The sequence below is a fragment of the Cinclus cinclus genome, chromosome 3 (genome assembly GCF_963662255.1).
Source record: "Cinclus cinclus chromosome 3, bCinCin1.1, whole genome shotgun sequence".
Taxonomy (NCBI): Eukaryota; Metazoa; Chordata; class Aves; order Passeriformes; family Cinclidae; genus Cinclus; species Cinclus cinclus.
In genome coordinates this window covers 35,259,100-35,276,434 of record NC_085048.1, presented here as the reverse complement: position 1 = coordinate 35,276,434, position 17,335 = coordinate 35,259,100, and the positions used below count along the sequence as shown (strand labels likewise).

At 38.3% G+C, this 17,335-nt stretch overlaps 1 protein-coding gene across 2 annotated transcripts in view; it reads right to left on the bottom strand.

Moving 5' to 3' along the window:
* The window catches only part of ORC3 (origin recognition complex subunit 3), a 34,704-nt gene continuing 17,369 nt past the window's right edge, over nt 1-17,335 (bottom strand). Inside the window, exons 12-20 of one of the 2 annotated variants that reach the window (XM_062488661.1) lie at nt 16,019-16,135; nt 15,057-15,136; nt 11,145-11,278; nt 8,683-8,765; nt 8,108-8,205; nt 7,062-7,203; nt 2,802-2,918; nt 1,647-1,726; nt 1-542 (exon numbers count right to left, since the gene is read on the bottom strand). In XM_062488661.1, the coding sequence (XP_062344645.1) occupies nt 437-542; nt 1,647-1,726; nt 2,802-2,918; nt 7,062-7,203; nt 8,108-8,205; nt 8,683-8,765; nt 11,145-11,278; nt 15,057-15,136; nt 16,019-16,135 (957 nt within the window). In that variant the 3' untranslated portion in view covers nt 1-436. The remainder of the gene's footprint in view (nt 543-1,646; nt 1,727-2,801; nt 2,919-7,061; nt 7,204-8,107; nt 8,206-8,682; nt 8,766-11,144; nt 11,279-15,056; nt 15,137-16,018; nt 16,136-17,335) is intronic. The other variant, XM_062488662.1, reaches the window with a different exon arrangement.

The following is a 17,335-nucleotide window of genomic DNA, read 5'->3' as shown; positions in this document are numbered from 1 at the left end:
TTTATTTATTTTTAAATCTAGTTCAAGGATCTAGGAGTCATTTTATAATAATGACTCAAATCCTCTCAGCTTATAAGGATGTTAATAATACTGCTTCATCACTCTTGTGGCTGACAGAGCCAGTATTGTCCTTTTTGCTTGCTAGCCTGAGTTTTATCAGTGGACTGTTAAATATCACACACATCAAAGAAGATTGAAACTGGCACAACAATACAGTATTTGGGACATGAACATCAATAGAGCAGAACATTACACAGGGAAGATGAGCATTAAAAAATAACATCTCTATTCAAGCCTGCCCAGGCACTCACAATGTATCTCACAACATTCAGGCACTGCTGACTTTGACTCAGTATGCAAAGTTAGTGAGGAGAGGTGTAGTGGGAACACGGCCCCTTGCTCTGTTGGGAAGGTTTATTGGCACCTTGGTGGCACATTAACAGCCTCCCCATGTCAGCCTTGCCACATGGTCAGTTTTCTGCTTGCTGGGCTTTATGAAACCCAGGAGCTCCAGTTCAGAAACTGCTCGAATAAAGCGAGCGCTGGACATGCCAGTGAAGGAAAGAAACCAAGTACACTTTTTATGACAGTGACACAAACACACACACTGTTCTCTTCTAGGACGGCAAGATTTCTAAGTCGTGGTAAGTACAGATTACACAACACATTGCACAATAAAATCGTTGGAAATAAGGGCAGAGCATAAGCTGCCTACAGAAACCCCAATCTTCAATCTGATCAGTAGTTCTGCCACATGCATATAACGTGACAGCAAAGGAAGAGTTCCTTTTCCCACTGCCAAGAGAAGCTTAAAGCCTACAAACATACCAATTTAGTAGTGTCTCAGAAGAATTTATACTTATGTCCCTTGACAAAAAATGGATAGATAATTATAGAGATTTTTTTCTTCTCCTTACTTTTTATTCACTCTGCCTTTGTTGCTGCCTGTCTGACACACAGGTTTATATTCTCGAGTTAGAGAATTTAATTTATTGTGAGCGACAATTAACAGTAGAGCTTGTAAAAAAAGGCCAGGAAAGCCAGATATAGTATTAGAGCATATAATTATCCTTCCTTTAGTTAAGTCTACTTTTGTTCAACTATTCATTTCTTCTCTGTGGCAACACTACTGCTGTAGCCATGAGTTTTGGTTCTAATGCTCATCTATTAAATATTTTTTAGACCTCAGTTCAGGATCGGGACAAAGTAAGAAGCAGAATGGGTGTCCTGTGGAAAGTAAGTTCTCAGCTCTAAGGTACTGGAACATAATGAGCTACTGCTTCTATTTCTCCACCTGCTCTCTAGGTCACAGCCCTCCTCCCATCTGTTCCCCAGTAACACTCTACCTCTATCCAGCAGCTACACCATGAGCTAACCAGCTCTGATGATTTAACCAAAGAGTTTCGACTTGTTTTATGGACTTTTGGTTCTGTTTCAGACCCAAGCAACTTCTACAGACAAAAGCTAACCTCACCACTCCCAGTCCAACTATTTCAACTGATCTCTTTCTTAGACATTTTCAGTGTATTAAGGCCATTTAAAGTAATTTTTCTGAAATTAGTTAATCACTGCACATTAAACTGTATTTTAAAACCCCTGGTTCATAAGGGTCCCATGTCAAGCTTAAGAAAAATGAGAAAGGATACTGGATAGTATCATCCACCTGGTCTGAGGAAGCTGCATCTGCATTTGGTTCCTCAGCTGCCATCACTACAGTTGAAAAAGCCTAGAAAGGGAAAAACAGCACAGATTTATTCCGGTTCATAGACAGACAGATCTGCATACAAAATAGTGAGCTCTGAGCTGAAGGCTATCACTCAGGGGGAACAGGATCCTGGAAGGAGAACTCTAGGAGCCGTCAGTTCAGCAGCAATCAAAGAGCAAGCAAAGTTACATTACTACCATGGCAAGAATACAGAATGCAGGACATCACTCTGGGAACTCATGTGCCTGCATTTTAAATTTCAAAAGGTTCTGGGTCCTGACCCACTCTCAGCAAAACTACAGAACTGAAAAAATGAATATATTTTCTCAAAGTGAGACTGCTTAAATATTCTGGGGATGTGATAGAGGTAAGTTGGATGTGAAGAAATCTATAAAACTGAGGGACAGCAAGAGTCTAGGTAGGAATATACAATCCTATACAAGCAAGGCAGCAGCAAACAAAACACAATTGGAACAAGTAAAAGGATTATCCTCTAAACTGCAGGTAGTTAAGCTACAGTTTCTTGCAGAGGATGCTGTTGTTGCTAAATTATATTGGTAATGACATCCAGGTAGGTTTACAAAATATAGAAGAACCACTCAAGTTTAGGAAACCTTAGAATTAAAATGTGATTGTTAGCCAGGGAGAGTATCATATTAATGTATGTTCTCTTCCTATACTCTCTGCTTTTGGCTATATTATGAGACAGGTTATTAAGCTAGAAAGACCTGGGTTCTTCCCTGGCACAAGCATTCTCTCCAAGAGCTCCACTTGCCTGTTTCCATAAAAGTGTCACAGAATACTTAAAGACAAAAAAAAACAAAAACAAAAGGCAATTTTATTAAGGACAAAATGTTATCTGTGCCAAGCATAAAACAGAAGCAAAAGCAAAAGAGTTTCATCACAGAATAACAGAGCTGGAAATCAATAATTCACAATAAAGACAGATTTATTGGAATTACTGCAAGCTCTTGTGGACCAAGGTATGCAATGATTTAAGCAGCCAAAAGCAGTACTAAAGAAAAGTAGACATGCAGCAAAAAGATAAATTAGAATACTGAAAGTAGGTAAAGGTACTGTTTGCATCATCACATACCTCTAACCAATCAACGAGATTAATCAATCTGCCACATTCCAAATGAAGCTTATACACTATGCATATGTCAGGGGCTTTATTAGAAATGCCTCCTCCATCACATTTCAAAGCTTCATTCTGATGAAAAAATTTGAAGGAAATAACTTTGATCAGTGTCAATCTTGAGCAATTCAAAGATAAAACATTATTTCAGGTAATTCAGATAGTAGGTATTTTAAGCAAATGTTTACTGTTTACATGTTTAATGGCAAGTTGATGGTACGAAGAAAAAACCCAAAAAACAAATAGGAAAACAAGAAATATACTATTAAAAAAACCAAAAACCAATAATCCCTCCCAGCTACTTCACTCCTGGTGTTCCTTCTATAACACTTATGTAGTATCTACTGTAATAAGTGATTATCTGATTATGCTTTAATGTAATTCCTTTGTTAGTTCTATTTACATATTAGAGAGAAATATTCAGTTTTTAGGAGTCAAAAGAAGAAACCAGTCATGATTTGCCATCTAGAAAATAGGAAAGTATCCTTTTCCCAACCTCCTTGAAAGGAAGAGGAAGACTTGCTGTAGATCTGTCACATGTACTAAAAATAATTGCTTCTCTCATCTCAGTTTTATCTTTGAAATGTAACAATCATTTATCTCTAGCTTGAAACTCAGCATCTGTAAAGGTAAAAGTCTAATTTCTCACAAAGTATTCTATACCTCAGAAAATTCATAGAATCATTAAGGGAAACGCCCTTAAAGATCATGTGAGTCCAATGATTAACCCAGCACTGCCAAGGCCACCATTAAAACTGTACTCTTTACTGCCACCATCTACTTATCTTTTAAAGCTCTCCAGGGATGGTGAGTCCACAACTTCCCTGGGCAGCCTGTTCCAATGCTGCTTCTTTCCAGAATTTTTTTTTTTCCAAATATCCAACCTAAACCTCCTCTGGTGCAACTTGAGGCCATTTTCTTGTCCTGTTGTGGATTTCCTGGGAGAAGAAGCCAAACTCCACCTGGTTACCCCCTCCTTTCAGGGAGTTGTAGAGACTGATAAGGTCCCTCCTGAGCCTCCTTTCCTCCAGACTAAATAACCCCAGGTCCCTCAGTTGCTTCTCACAGGACCCTTCACCAGCTTTGTTGTTCTTCTCTGGACTTGCTCCAGCACCCCAATGTCCTTTTAAAAGTGAGGTGCCCAGAACTGGACACAGCACTCAAGGTGCAGCCTCACCAGTGCCAAGAACAGGGGGACAATCACTGCCCTGGTCCTGCTGGCCACACTATTGCTGATACAGGCCAGGAGCCATTGGATTTCTTGACCACCTGGGCAGACACACTGGCTCATGTTCAGCTGCTCTTGACCAGCACCCCCAGGCCCTTTTCTGCTGGGCAGCTTTCCAGCCTCTTGGATTCAGGTCATCAGCACTGCACCATTTACTTGGGAAGTTAAAAAGCCACTTGAGCCAGAGGCAAAAGTCTCTGTACAGCTGCAGAAGTTCACAGCATTTCATTTCAGTTGCATGCACTCTAAGAAGTCAGCTGTCTTAACAGGAAAACAAATACTGATCATTCTTTTCAGCTCATAGAAGTTTGTTCTAAAATGTTTCCATATGCTAGTAAAATATACAAACAACTTTTGGGAATTTATAAAGCTGCAGCAATGACAGACACCTTCAAAAGAAAAATGCTTTTCAAGACAGGAAAGAAGGCTACGCAAAGAACATAACTTTGCTCAAGAATCTCTAGTTTACCCATAGATCTCAATTCCTGCAATTTTTGAGACTCAGCTCCAGTTTGGACTCTGGCACTTACGAGACATTTCACAATTTCCAGAATACCCAGCAATTTTCAAGTTTATTTACTCTCCTGTACAAGGAACATAAAAACTGCAGACCTTATGTTAGTATCTGTCAGTTCATTACAAGATGATTTCCAGAAAAATTCAGAGGAATATGGCTAACCCCTCACAATGTTACAATACAGACCTAAGTTTATCAGGAACTGAAACTCAGCAGTGTACCACAATAGTTTCAAATACTCCTGTGTTAGTACCTGGCACACATGAGGTTATACTTCTGGCTGATCTAGACCTAGTGGCTCATCACTGCCCAGAAGAACAACACTACAGCCTTCTCTTTTCCCCTCTCCTTACAGCACCCATCTCTGTGGTTTTCTACTACTCACTCGTGTGCCAACCTGGCAAGGCTGGACCCTTTGCATTGATTTTCTAGTTTTAAGGTCAGGACAGTTATCACAACCAAGAGAGGGTCCAACTTCCAGAGCACCTGCACACTCCTGGAACAGGTCCATCTACAGCAGCACCTGAGAGATCCCAGCTTCCCTTGTGCTAACCAGGCCAATCCCCTGGAGCTGCCAGCAGGGAAACCTCAGCTTGAGGCTGCAGTACATGTGTGGGCCCCAGAGGAAATAACCAGGCTGACAAGCAGGAAGATGCCTACAATGAGCAGTCAGTTGTGAAACCATCTGTACAGCACACAGGTGCTGCTCCCAAAAGAAGAGAACAGGAGTGGGAGCAGCCCAGAACACAGCTAATGAGGAATTGCTCTTGCCAGACCCTGCCCCAAGGCTAGATAGAGCACACAGCATACCTTGCTCTGGAATCAGTGCTGTTATCCAAGGACCAAATCCTTGAAAGGACCTCTCTCCCTGATATGGGAGCTGGTATCCCAAGTTTCAGCTTGTTAAATTTTCTACGGATCAGTGAAACCAGAATTACACTGGGTTTGGTGTAGTTTTTTTGGGGTTCTCTTCTCCCCCCACCCAATAAATATGACCCTTGGTTCATGTTTTGCTAAACAAATAACTGGACTCCTGTAAGCAGTGCATCACATATTAATCATTCACTGGTACTCTACTGATGTACTTTTCTGTCCTGGCCTTCTGGAAGGAACAATTCTGGAGAACTTTGCTCTGGTCACGGTGTAGAAAAACACAAACCATGCAGAAGTCATAGACAGAAAATATTTGACTTGTGCATTAAAATGTAAGCAAGGTGCTCAGCCAGTACTGCTACTGTTAGGAGCTATGCCAAAACTTCACAGTCTTCTCAGAAAACACTGGAAATATGTTAAAGCATGTCCAGGTACAAAGTACAGAATGACAGGAATAAATCTTGTCAACTCAAAGAGAACAGAATACTTATTAAAAACACCAGAAGTTAGATTTTTCTTGGCTGCTCTAGTCTATATATTTACAGTTTTTTTAAAAATATAAATTACTGAGGTTCATATTAGGTTTCTTTTATGGTAACTTGCTAACTACTGTTCACACAAATAAGGTCTGTAAATGGTTTTAGCAATAACTCCTGCACACAGCAAAACTGATAACCCTCATTCAAATCAAAGACAGTGCCAACAAACCCAATACAAATCACGTTGTAGATTTCAAAGGCTGATCTTTATCAGCCTCTATGGTTACTGATAAATGTTAGCTTTGACTCAACTAGTGCATTACTCAGATACAGCTACAACCAATACTTTCTTCAAAATTATGATCAGTTTTTTAAGAAAAAATGTTAGGGCATAGGAACAACTTCAAGTACCTTCTCTAATCAAGGACAAAAAGAAATGTATGTTCACTCCTTTTCTAAATCCTAGTCTATTTCATTCATTTGGTCATCCTTTCAGTTTGACTTACGAAAGAAGTGGAGAACAGCCTGCTTTTCTCTTCTAGAAAAAGGCAGGATTAGGCTGATAGAATTAAGGACTATCCTTTGCTTGGACTCAGAAAACATTGTATATCAATGCACAATAAGTATTAAAATAAAATTGCAGGGGAAAACAAAGGACTTAGTTAAATACATTGTATTTATGCTATTTTAATGTTATGACTTCACCTGAACTGCCTTTACCTTACAGCTAATTTACATAGTGAGGACTGAGCACCAGCCCTAATAAGAGTCTCTGGAAAGAGTAACAGACACTTTATTTTTCCCTATGGACACTCATCCTAACTGTAGTGGAGGACAAAATTTATTTTCTGCTGTATCTACAGAAGAAAGAAAATATCATGGTTAGAACAGGCTCTGAAAAATGGATTCCTCCTACAGAACTTTTTTCAGAACTACCTTCACAAGACATGCCCCAGCTCTTTGAACAAAGTCCCCAGTTGCGTATCAGCACTTGATAGTTCTCTGCAAAACAGCTGAATATGTGCCAAGCTTCATGAAACAGCAGAACTCAGCCTTGCACACCAACCCCACACAGCCTCCCAGAACTACTCCAGCACCCAAACAGCCCACTTATTCCTTACCTTCAGGTACCGGTGTGGGTTATTTAAAGCCATGTGCAGTGCAGTCCTGGGGGCAGCATTCAAGTGCCCTCTGAGAACAGTGGCTGTGTTGAAATACATAATCTCATGCAGGGTCCTGTCATCTGCAGGAACAAGGTATTTTCTGGAAAAACATAAGGTATGGGGGGAGTGGGGGAGACACAAGCTTCAGCTTAAGGGAAACAACACAAGTCTGCTGCAGTCAAGACTACAAAAATACACGTTCCCCCTCCAGTACTGAAAAATATCTGAAAAACAAGATGAACAGCTGTGAAATAAACTTTTAAGCAGAGAAGTCTGATATTATCAACTCTACATCTAATGAATTTAGCATAGAACTCTAGCTGGGACACTGACAAATTAAAAAATAAGGGCAGCAGCTACAATGCTAACCAGTCAAGTACTCCACAGATCTTGCTTGCCCATCTCAAGGACTCATCATGAGTCTCTGCTCATCTTTGTCTTCCTATCTGAAGCTTTCTGCTTGGCAGTCATACTTCTGTTAGCTTCTCCACCTCCCCCCCACCCTCTATAATTAACAAGTGCCTTCATCTCTTCCCCCACCACAACAAGCCTTTCACATTTTCCACTGCAGAGCTGCCTCCAAAACTGCATCTGCTATGGCTTGCTCACCAAAACAGTTCCCAAAATGGACAGGATATCACACTTGACATCAGTACAGTTTCATAAGTAGAGCAGATCAGCAAAGATTAGGGTAAAAACTCCTGACTTAACTTTGCCACTCATACCCACTTCTCCCTCAACACTGTTTCAGTAGCCAAAGTAGGCTGGTCAATTCGTATCCTAATTATTTCAACTGATCTATTGGAAATGAGGTATGGTTTGCTTGGTTTGGGGTTTTTTAGTTATTATTTTTAGAGCCCTCAAAGAAAGAACAGGAAGGGGGCAAAAAAAGTGTGCCACAAAGACCGAGACACAATTTTGACAAGATTAACATGTTAGTAGTAAAATTTCATTTGCAACTTACGGTGCAAACTAATGCAGGAATATAAAACAGGAAGGCTCACCTTACAAGACTGTCTATATAGGCAACAACTTGAAAACGAAGCATTTCAAACTTCGTCAGTTTCTTAGACCTCCTTGATTCCTTCAACTCCAACAAAGTCTTCAAAAAAAAGTAGTGCATAAGACTACATGGGAGGCAGTTATTCTCTGGAGAACACAATCTATATAGTTAATGTGTATAATTAATTTTTGTTGGCATGTTCTCACTGATGGTGTTTGAAATGCAATAATGCAGTTATTTTTATTTAGGCAAATGTATTCAGTTCTCAAACCCATAGGAGTTTGAGAAATTCAAAGAAGTATGTGTTAGGCAGAATGTCTAAATGACAAGTTAAATAAAAAGAAAAACATCTAATTTGCATTTTAAAATCCTGGTTTATGATAGATATTTTCTGTAATTTTCTATGTGTCAGGAAGGCCTGAAATACATAGTTGATACTTATTCATTCATTTTTTAAGATGAGACACTCGCACATAACCCTTTACTCAGAGCTCCAGCAAGCTGGGAAGAAGTAGCCATGAACATTTTAAAACATTAATTTAAGGAACCAGTCAGTAAAACCTAGGTAGGCCTAACCTTCTGAAGGTGATAAAGGTCTGTCTTCTTCTGGAGCTCCTTTTGTGACGATACGGACACATCTCGTTCTTGGGAAGCTTCTGCTACTAGAACAAAACTAATGTTTGATATGTGGGGTAGACTTTTCCTACATAAACCTCCTAACCCAAGCAATCTTTGATGTACTCAGTAGTTCCTTGCTCACACAGACCCAATCACAGGCAGCTTTTGGGTCTTACAACTTGTAAAAGATTGTTAAAAAAAGGAGTCTGCAGTACAGCTTAGCCAACAGTGATTAAGTAACAATTCAGCCCTGAGCAAAGACCCAGAACAAGCCTCACACATCACTTCAAATCTGTTTAGGCCATCCTAGGTCACACTCTCAACATTTGTTAATTGGACAGATTAGGACTAGGTACTACTGATGCTTTTGGGATATTCAAAAAGCCACACGCTGCATTTTTCCCTTGTCATGTGCACAAAAATAATGAGTAAGAAATGAGTTCTCCCTACCTAACCCAGAAACTGCAACCAGAACAGCAAACAAAAACATGCTAAGGTATTTAATTGCCCAGTTTTGTTCTTGATTTAATTTGTAAGAAAATTTCATCTTCATGGACATGCAGTTTGGCGATCAGTTGCACCATTATTAGCAATTTTTAGGTAAAAACAAAGAAGCAAAACCTCGCAAAGCACAATCACTTCAAGGATAAGAGATGATCAGAACAAAAGGAATCTACATTTCTTGCCTTACTTAAGATGATGGTAGATGGAGATTCCACCCACATATCACAGGTAAAGCTCTATCAGCAGTAACAATTGTGATACTGAAAAGCTTTTTGGTGACTTGTAGAGAACAATTTGGTATCTTCCAGGGTCCTGTGGACATTTGTCTGAATGTTGAAGACTTCAAGTCAGAAAACCTCCTCTCTGCTACTACACCAATATGTATTTTTTATTTTCCAAATCCTTCAGCTCAAAATAGACTGAATGTGAAGCTACTTTGTTTGTTCAAACATCATGTTTTTATGTTTTACAGTTCATTAGGCTGTCAGGACGATGGACTTTATTGTTGTTATAAAAAAGTAGTATTTTGGACTATCTTTTCACTGTAAGAGCTCTGTGGGTGATTTGGGTACATCACAGTTTTTGGCAGATATCTGAGAACCCCTAAAGATCAACACCATCACAAAGTAAGAAGTTATCCAACTCAGCAATTTATTCACATACAGTATATCTTAATTTCCCCTTCTCACTTTTCCTTTGGAGCTTAAATCCACTTTGAAAACAAAGATCATCACAGATTCATTTTCTCTATTTTCAAACTATCTTCAAATCCTAAGTGAAAATAAATACTGTCTCTCTTGCTTTATAGTTCTGAAAGTTCTGAATCCCCAGAGTTGTTGTTACTTATTTATTTCCTCAATGTAAAAATCCAACTGCTTAAAGGCCTTTTGCTTTAATTCTTTTTTCCCCAAACTAGACAAACCTTTAGTTTTCCATCATAGTTCAGATTCCTCAGTGCTGATATCAGCAGTGCCATACACAGTTTTATCAAAATGATAACCTATCTTCTCTACCACAGCTCTGCTTTTACTACAACTATTAAAAAAACCATGGTACTGACAAGAGCCAATTCTTCTGGACAACCCTCAGTTAATCCTACAGTGTAATGTGACTACTTTAATTTAAATATCGACAGCATCTGGGGGTTGTTGCCTACTTGTCCAAATGCTGTATAGCAACCACACTGATAATGAGCTTAATTAATATGCTTAAAACAGACCAAATAATAACCAATTCATCTTCAAAAGTCAATCTTTGAGGAGTGCGTCTCCATAATTCAGGGCAAGCAGCAACATTCCTATTCCAGAAGAATGCTGGAATACATCAAACTCCTATTTCAGAGAGAACGCAGCCATTTCAGTTAATACACTTCTAAAAGACAGAATGCTGTTACTCAGTTGCCTTGCTGAAGTTTGAAATATGTCCTCTACCAGGAACAATCAAATCCAGAGGCTCAACGAGTCACAGCCTGTCAGCAGAGCTGACAACTGGCACTCAGAGTCCTAGCTCTGAATGTGCAGGGGGAGGAACCTTGCATACATTTGGGTTAAATACCACATCATAAGAAAGTCTGCTACTATTTAAAAACTGTTTGTTTTTAGCAACTGGAACATCTGCTAAAATGCTCAAAATACATGTATGAGAGCTTTAGGGGATAATGTTTGCTGATCTGTCCAATTTCTTATCTTACATCACTCTTCCATATTGCAAAAAAAAAAAAAAACGAACCACACACCAGTAGAGAATATAAACATTTCCTAAATTTGTGCATGTATTTAAAAAAAAATCCTGAAAATACGACTGTTTAATACAATACAACAGGCTATCTCAGGAAAAGTGTTTGGATTACTCATTGGTCAGATTACAAAACAGCTTTTATATAATTTGTAATGGAATACATGATGGTACACACCCACCTTCTAGATTCTGAAACTGGGTCAAGAACTCTTTAAACTTTTCTGCTGTCTTATCAAACTCCTTTCCAGAAGATGACATCAAAATTTCCACACATTGTTGGAGCATGGTTACCAAATCAGTCTTATTCAACATCCTAAAAGACACAATTGTTGGCTGAAGTTGAAATGCAGAACAATTAAAAAGCTTTCCAGTGCTCTTAGTTGAAAAAGGTTAAAAAAACCCCCAAAAATTTGAAAAACTACTTTTAAAAGAAGAAAAAATCTCCAGGACTTTAACCATTCAATTTTGCAGCATAGTCAATTTTTTCCTGCTGTCATTAATAAAAAGAAACAAGCCAATTAGGTTTGGTGATGATGTCCTTCACATTTTCCTGCAGAACAGTAGTTTTCCTGATTTTCTAAAAGCACTTGCTGGACACAGGAGACGCAGTTTTCGAAACTGTGAGCCAGACATAAATCCAAAATTTAAAAAAAACCCAACACGCAAAATCAAATCATGGTAGGGTTCAGAACTCAATTCCCAAAAACAGCAAATGAAATGGTAAAAAAAAATCACTATGTAAACACATCCACAAAATTATTCTCTGTGACTCAGAATGACTCAAATGAAATCTGTATGCTTTTTTCTGTATTTAGTTGTTGGAAATCTAAACATCACTAGAATCCCAGAACCATTCAAGTTGGAAGGGATCTCTTGAGATCATCTAGCTCAACCACCAGCTCAGCATTTACTTACTATTTACTTATTAGGGCCTTTCCCAAATGTAACCAAGCACTGCCCAGTCTCAAAATCTTAATTTAAAAGATACCAAAGCAATGATGGTAGTCAGTGTATCAGACAGTGGGTTTCCATATCAGCTATCTAAAAACTGACTAAGAAATTTGAAGAAGAATTCAGAAGAGGCTGGGGAAACTCTGGATATCCAGAAGGACAACTCAAATTTGAGCTCTACTTTCTAACTGGCAATTGATACTAAATGCTTATAAAGGTTACAATTTAAAACTTCAATTTGTCTGCTTCAGGGTTATGGATTTTTTTTGAGTCAGATATTGCCTTCAGATGCACTTGTTTTGTACAGAAAAGCATCAGGAGTTAACAACAGAAAGGGTGACCTTGACCACACAAAAGGCTAGAAAACATTTTGAAACTGTCTTGTATAATATAATTGATAAACAGGATAGCTTTGCTGCAGGCCAGACAAAGTATTGCAGTTAAACACTCAAGATGGAGAAAACAGAAGCAGATCTGGAGATCTGTGTGTGGGAAAGAAAAAATTTATTTTCATAGTATTATTCAAAAGGAAACTGCAAGTTCTAGAAAAAACTTATTGACAACAATGGGATTCCAGGGCCCAAAGAACAGGCAAGAAGACAGTTATCACATATGAGAAAACAGTAAAGGATCCTTTGCAACCTTTTTTTGAGATTACTGCAAGGTATGCCAGGTATTGGTGGGGCTGAGATTTTAATTTGCTGAGGAGTCCATCTTAAAGCAGAAAGGAAGATCTCATATTACCAAAAGGCAGTAGAGAAATCTGATTATTGAGACAAGTTATGAAAGAGAAGAAAGGAAGCTACAATTAAGTCCAGAGAAATTCCTTCTGAATGCTCATGGGGAATCATCTGAAGAAGTGACACCAGGTTGGTCAGCACCAAAATGATCGGTCACAGAAGGGCAGGACTGTGATAAGCAGTGTGTGATGAAAAGCCATCCATAATTAGCAGACAAAAACCAGACAACAATATCTAGACAGAAGACAATAGGGCAGACAGTCCTTGAAGTTTTGACACCCAAAAGGTTGACAAGATGTCCCAGCCAGTCAGCTCCACACAACCATCAAATGAGACACTCTCCAATCTTCTTGATGTCTCTCTTCAGATGGAATTAATGCAAAAATGAACTGAAGCTCACACATTCTCTCTGTTGCCATATGGTATCTTTTAGACTCTGGAAAACTCAGGTAGAGTAACTACTGTCTAGATTGCTTGAGTTAGATTACCCGAAACACCATATTTGGGAAGAGCACTTCTAGCAGAAGGGATGAAAGCCTGTCCAAGGAAAGGCTGAAGTAGAGAAGCCCATCACAAAAGAAACACAATTCAGCAATTTAAAACCTTACATTCAAACATAATTAATGAAAGGCAAAAGAGATACTTTGTTAGAAAATGAGAAATAAGCTGATCTAAAGCTTCTCTATTTTTTACTTTCTAAATACAAGGGGAAAAAAAGATAGATTGCAGAAAAACACCGGAAAGGTATATGGGATGGGGAAGGGTGAACATAAGGATATCAACATGTGATGTGTCCCTAGGAAGGCAGAGATATTAAGGAATAGCGAGTAACATAAACATGAGCAAAAGGGAAAAAAAACAGATTGTGAGTAGAACGGGAAAGACCACATTTTATAATTTTCTTCTAAAAGATAACAGCAACATTCCATATAAAAAAAAGCAGAGATGAGGAATTATTTGTAAAAAGGCAAACAGAAGTTAAAAGCTGAAAAAGTTATAATCACAGCTAGAATTCCAAGTACTTGAAGTTGTGTTGGACAAATTTTGTTAAGAAAATGACAGAATTTCTGGATTAAAAAAAAATAAATCATAGAATCATCATCTATGAAAGCAGTGACCATGATCACTGTATTTCTATCAGAGGCTCCCACAGTGAGAGCCAGGACCAGAAGAACAACAGGAGGGAGATGAACAGATAAGAATAAAAGGGGAGCAAGCCAGAATCTGATGGCAGCATTCAACTTTGAGACAGGAGAAGAGACAGATGAATTCAGAGAGGATGAAAGAAAATTAAACAGAGGAGAAGAAAAAGGAGAGGGAAAAATGGCCTGGAGTTATTAAGAGATTACAGACAGACAGTAGAGGAAAGCAGAAGAACACATTTGTGGGTAAGAGCTGAGAGGTGACTGAGTGTTGTGAAGATTCGGGAGAGTCAGAGAAAAAACACAAAGGAAAGACTCCAGAAATGACAACTCAAGCATGTAATAACTTCAAAGGGATGAGGGTAAAGAACACAGAAGAGTGGCTGTGTGCAAGTACCACTCAGTATGGCAAAGGTACAGTTTGAAGAGTGTGTTCCCTTGGTTGTGTATCAGCCCAGAAAGCTACACTCCATCCACCACTGATAGGCTTTTTCTGTGCAGTTTTACTGCCAGACACATCAAACCTGAGCAGCTCAGGGGGTCTGGAAGAGGCAGTTACATTTGCAGGGTTGCACTGGCTCCTTGAGTGACAAAGCTGAGGGAATCCTTTGAACAAGTCCAACTATCAGGAGACAGACACTGCTATGTGTCTGTTTAAAGCACACTTAGAAGTGTGTAGCTGCAACACTGCAATTGAAAAGTTTTCTATCAAGAAAACTGGTTTTGACTACTTTGGCATTTTAAACACTGGCAGACAGCACAAGTACAGGCTCTCCTGAAGTCCTACACTCGCAGTATCAGAAAAAACTAACTCAGTCCTTGTAAAAACTGTTAAGGCAAATTAGGAAGAGAAAAAAAAGCAGTAAAATAAAAAAGAAAGACCTCAGCAACTATTCATTTGGAACACATTCTAATTTTCACAACAGATTAAAATTTAAGACAATTAAGACTAATAATTTGATTGATAATATCTACCACAATCATACTTTTAAAAACAAAACCCAACTCATTCTCATTCACACAAAGTAATCTCAGTGGTTTCAGCAAAATTACTCAGGGCATATGAGATATTAGAACCTGGCTGAATTTCACAGAAATCAGTAGAAAACGAACCGAAAACAGCAGCCAATTACACTTGCAAACACCCCCAAAACTAGCTGTGAACAGGTAATATCCTCAGCTTTAAGTTCCAGGATAACTGATGACTGGTATTTTCCATGTGTAAGGCAATATTAAAACAAAATGGGAAAAAAATTACCTTGCTAGTTGAAGAGATGACTCATACTCCTCTGTCTCCCACACTCGGTTTTCCAAACACGCACAGTGCAACTCCCTGATCTATTAGGCAGAAGGTGAAGAAAGGATAAAGTGTTTTACAAAGTAATGTGGAAATCTTACAACAAGCTATTCAAAGCAATATGCAACTCCCTTAGAGCCTGTTTTCCAAAGATGCAGAATGATTGCAAAAGGAATGAGAGCACTTAATATCTTCCAGAAGTAAGCTTCTGCTGGTGACTGTTGCTCTGCACCAGGTTCCAAACAACTAGCATTCAGGTGACAATAACTGCAGTGAACAGAAAGGAACTCCAATCAAATGCCCCAGCTGAAACATTCTTTTATTCTCAAACAGTGGGACAGTTCATGATGCTTTTGTAGTCAGTGACAGATTCCAGTAACACTATATAATACATTGAGAACTGAGAGACAAGTGCACGTGCACAGAATATAATTGCTCTTCTGCTTGGAGAAATCACTTAGCATGAGAAGGTGGATTAAATGACATCACAGCAACAGGACTATTAAAAGAGATTATCACTGTTCCTCCTACTATTGCTTTTTTTCTGTACAGAGGGCTGCTAAAAACTCAGTCTCTTCATCTGAATTTTAGTGATCTAATAGGTGGCAGAAGAGTGTACACTGTCTGTAATGCATACAGATAATCTCAGATGTGGGAAAGTCAATGTGTGCATTATTTTGCTGATCTGTGCACCTGCTTCCTCCTGGAAACTCCTTCCTGTTGACTGATAAGGTATCATCCATGCCAGGAAGAAACCGTATTACTCTCATCTTCCACCCATAGCAAAAAAGCATCTCTCTCCATTTTCAGCACATCAGTAAATAAAGAGTATTTAGATGTCATACTTTGAGGCAAAAAATAAAAAAAAAACCAAAACCACAATAACAAAAACCCAACAAAATCCACATATAACAGTACATCACCTGCTTGCCCAAAGGATACTTCGGAAGAGAAGATGTGAAAACATGAAGACACCTCAGAATTGAAACATAATTTTCATGGTAAACATGTAAGTCCTCCAGCAACTTCTCTGTTTCTTCCTACAGTGATAGAATAATTTTAAAAGTAATTCTGACATCCATTTAAAACTCCCTTAAAGCACTTAAAATTACTCTGAAGTTTTGATACTGTAGTGTGATATGATTTAAATCACCAATCTTAAATTGAGAACACTAAGCAAATGAGCTGTATTTCAACAGTTTACTGAGTTCTCCTTGCATATTGCTACCTTTACTTTCTTCCTTCAGCTCAGTAGAGATTTGCTATTGACTAGCATTATTATTCTACCATTTTCAGCTATGTAAAGGCCTTTAGACTTGAAATGTCATCTCACAACAATGAGAGTATACACTATTCCTTTAGCAGGCAATGAGAAGTTACATAGCAACTTTTAATCAAAAACTTACATTTTTATAGTACAAATGCAATTTTTTAAATTGATTTACATCAATTTAAAAATTGATTTCTTATATTGCAGGTGGCTGTTGTTTTTATTAGTTATATGTACATAAAAAGACCAGTTCACAGAAAACAAAATTCAGTTGCTGTTTCTATGTGTTTTTAATTTGACTTTGGCTTATTCATCTGTGAGAATACGTTACTCTGCAGTGAGAACCACAGAAAAAAAAATCACATTAAAGAAAAAAAATATTGACTATTGCTGCTGAATTTTCTGGGTGGCACCACGTTATCACTGGCATGCCATGGAAGCACATATTAATCTTCTGGAAAGACACACTCAAAAAGTCTGGTAACTGTACTAGAGTCATTTAATCTTTGTGGTCATTATATTTAAGTCTGTGAATCAAAAGATCTTCTCTGTCTTCAGTCAAAAATAAAGAGAAAAAACTACAGGGCCCTCTAAATATTTTACTGCCCTTTTGCCTAACTCTGAGCAAACTATTCCAAATGGAAAGAGAAAAACAAAATAAACCACTGACATTTTCTAGAGTTAAACTGAAACAAAGGGTATCAAAAAAGCAAAAATTTGTCTACAGGCAATATGAGGAAGTACAGATGTATGGAAAGAAAAGGCATCATACTGCAAAGACTGAAAGTAACAAAGACAGTGCTACAGAGAGTTTTCTGATGTTAAAGGAAGTTTTAAATTATTAAAAACATTAACAATCTTTCTCCCCATAAGCATTTTATATATGAAAATCTAAGAGTCACTGATATAACAACTGTTAAGGCAACCTCTAAAATCTTAGGTAGACATTCTTGAGTTTGCATTTTAAGTA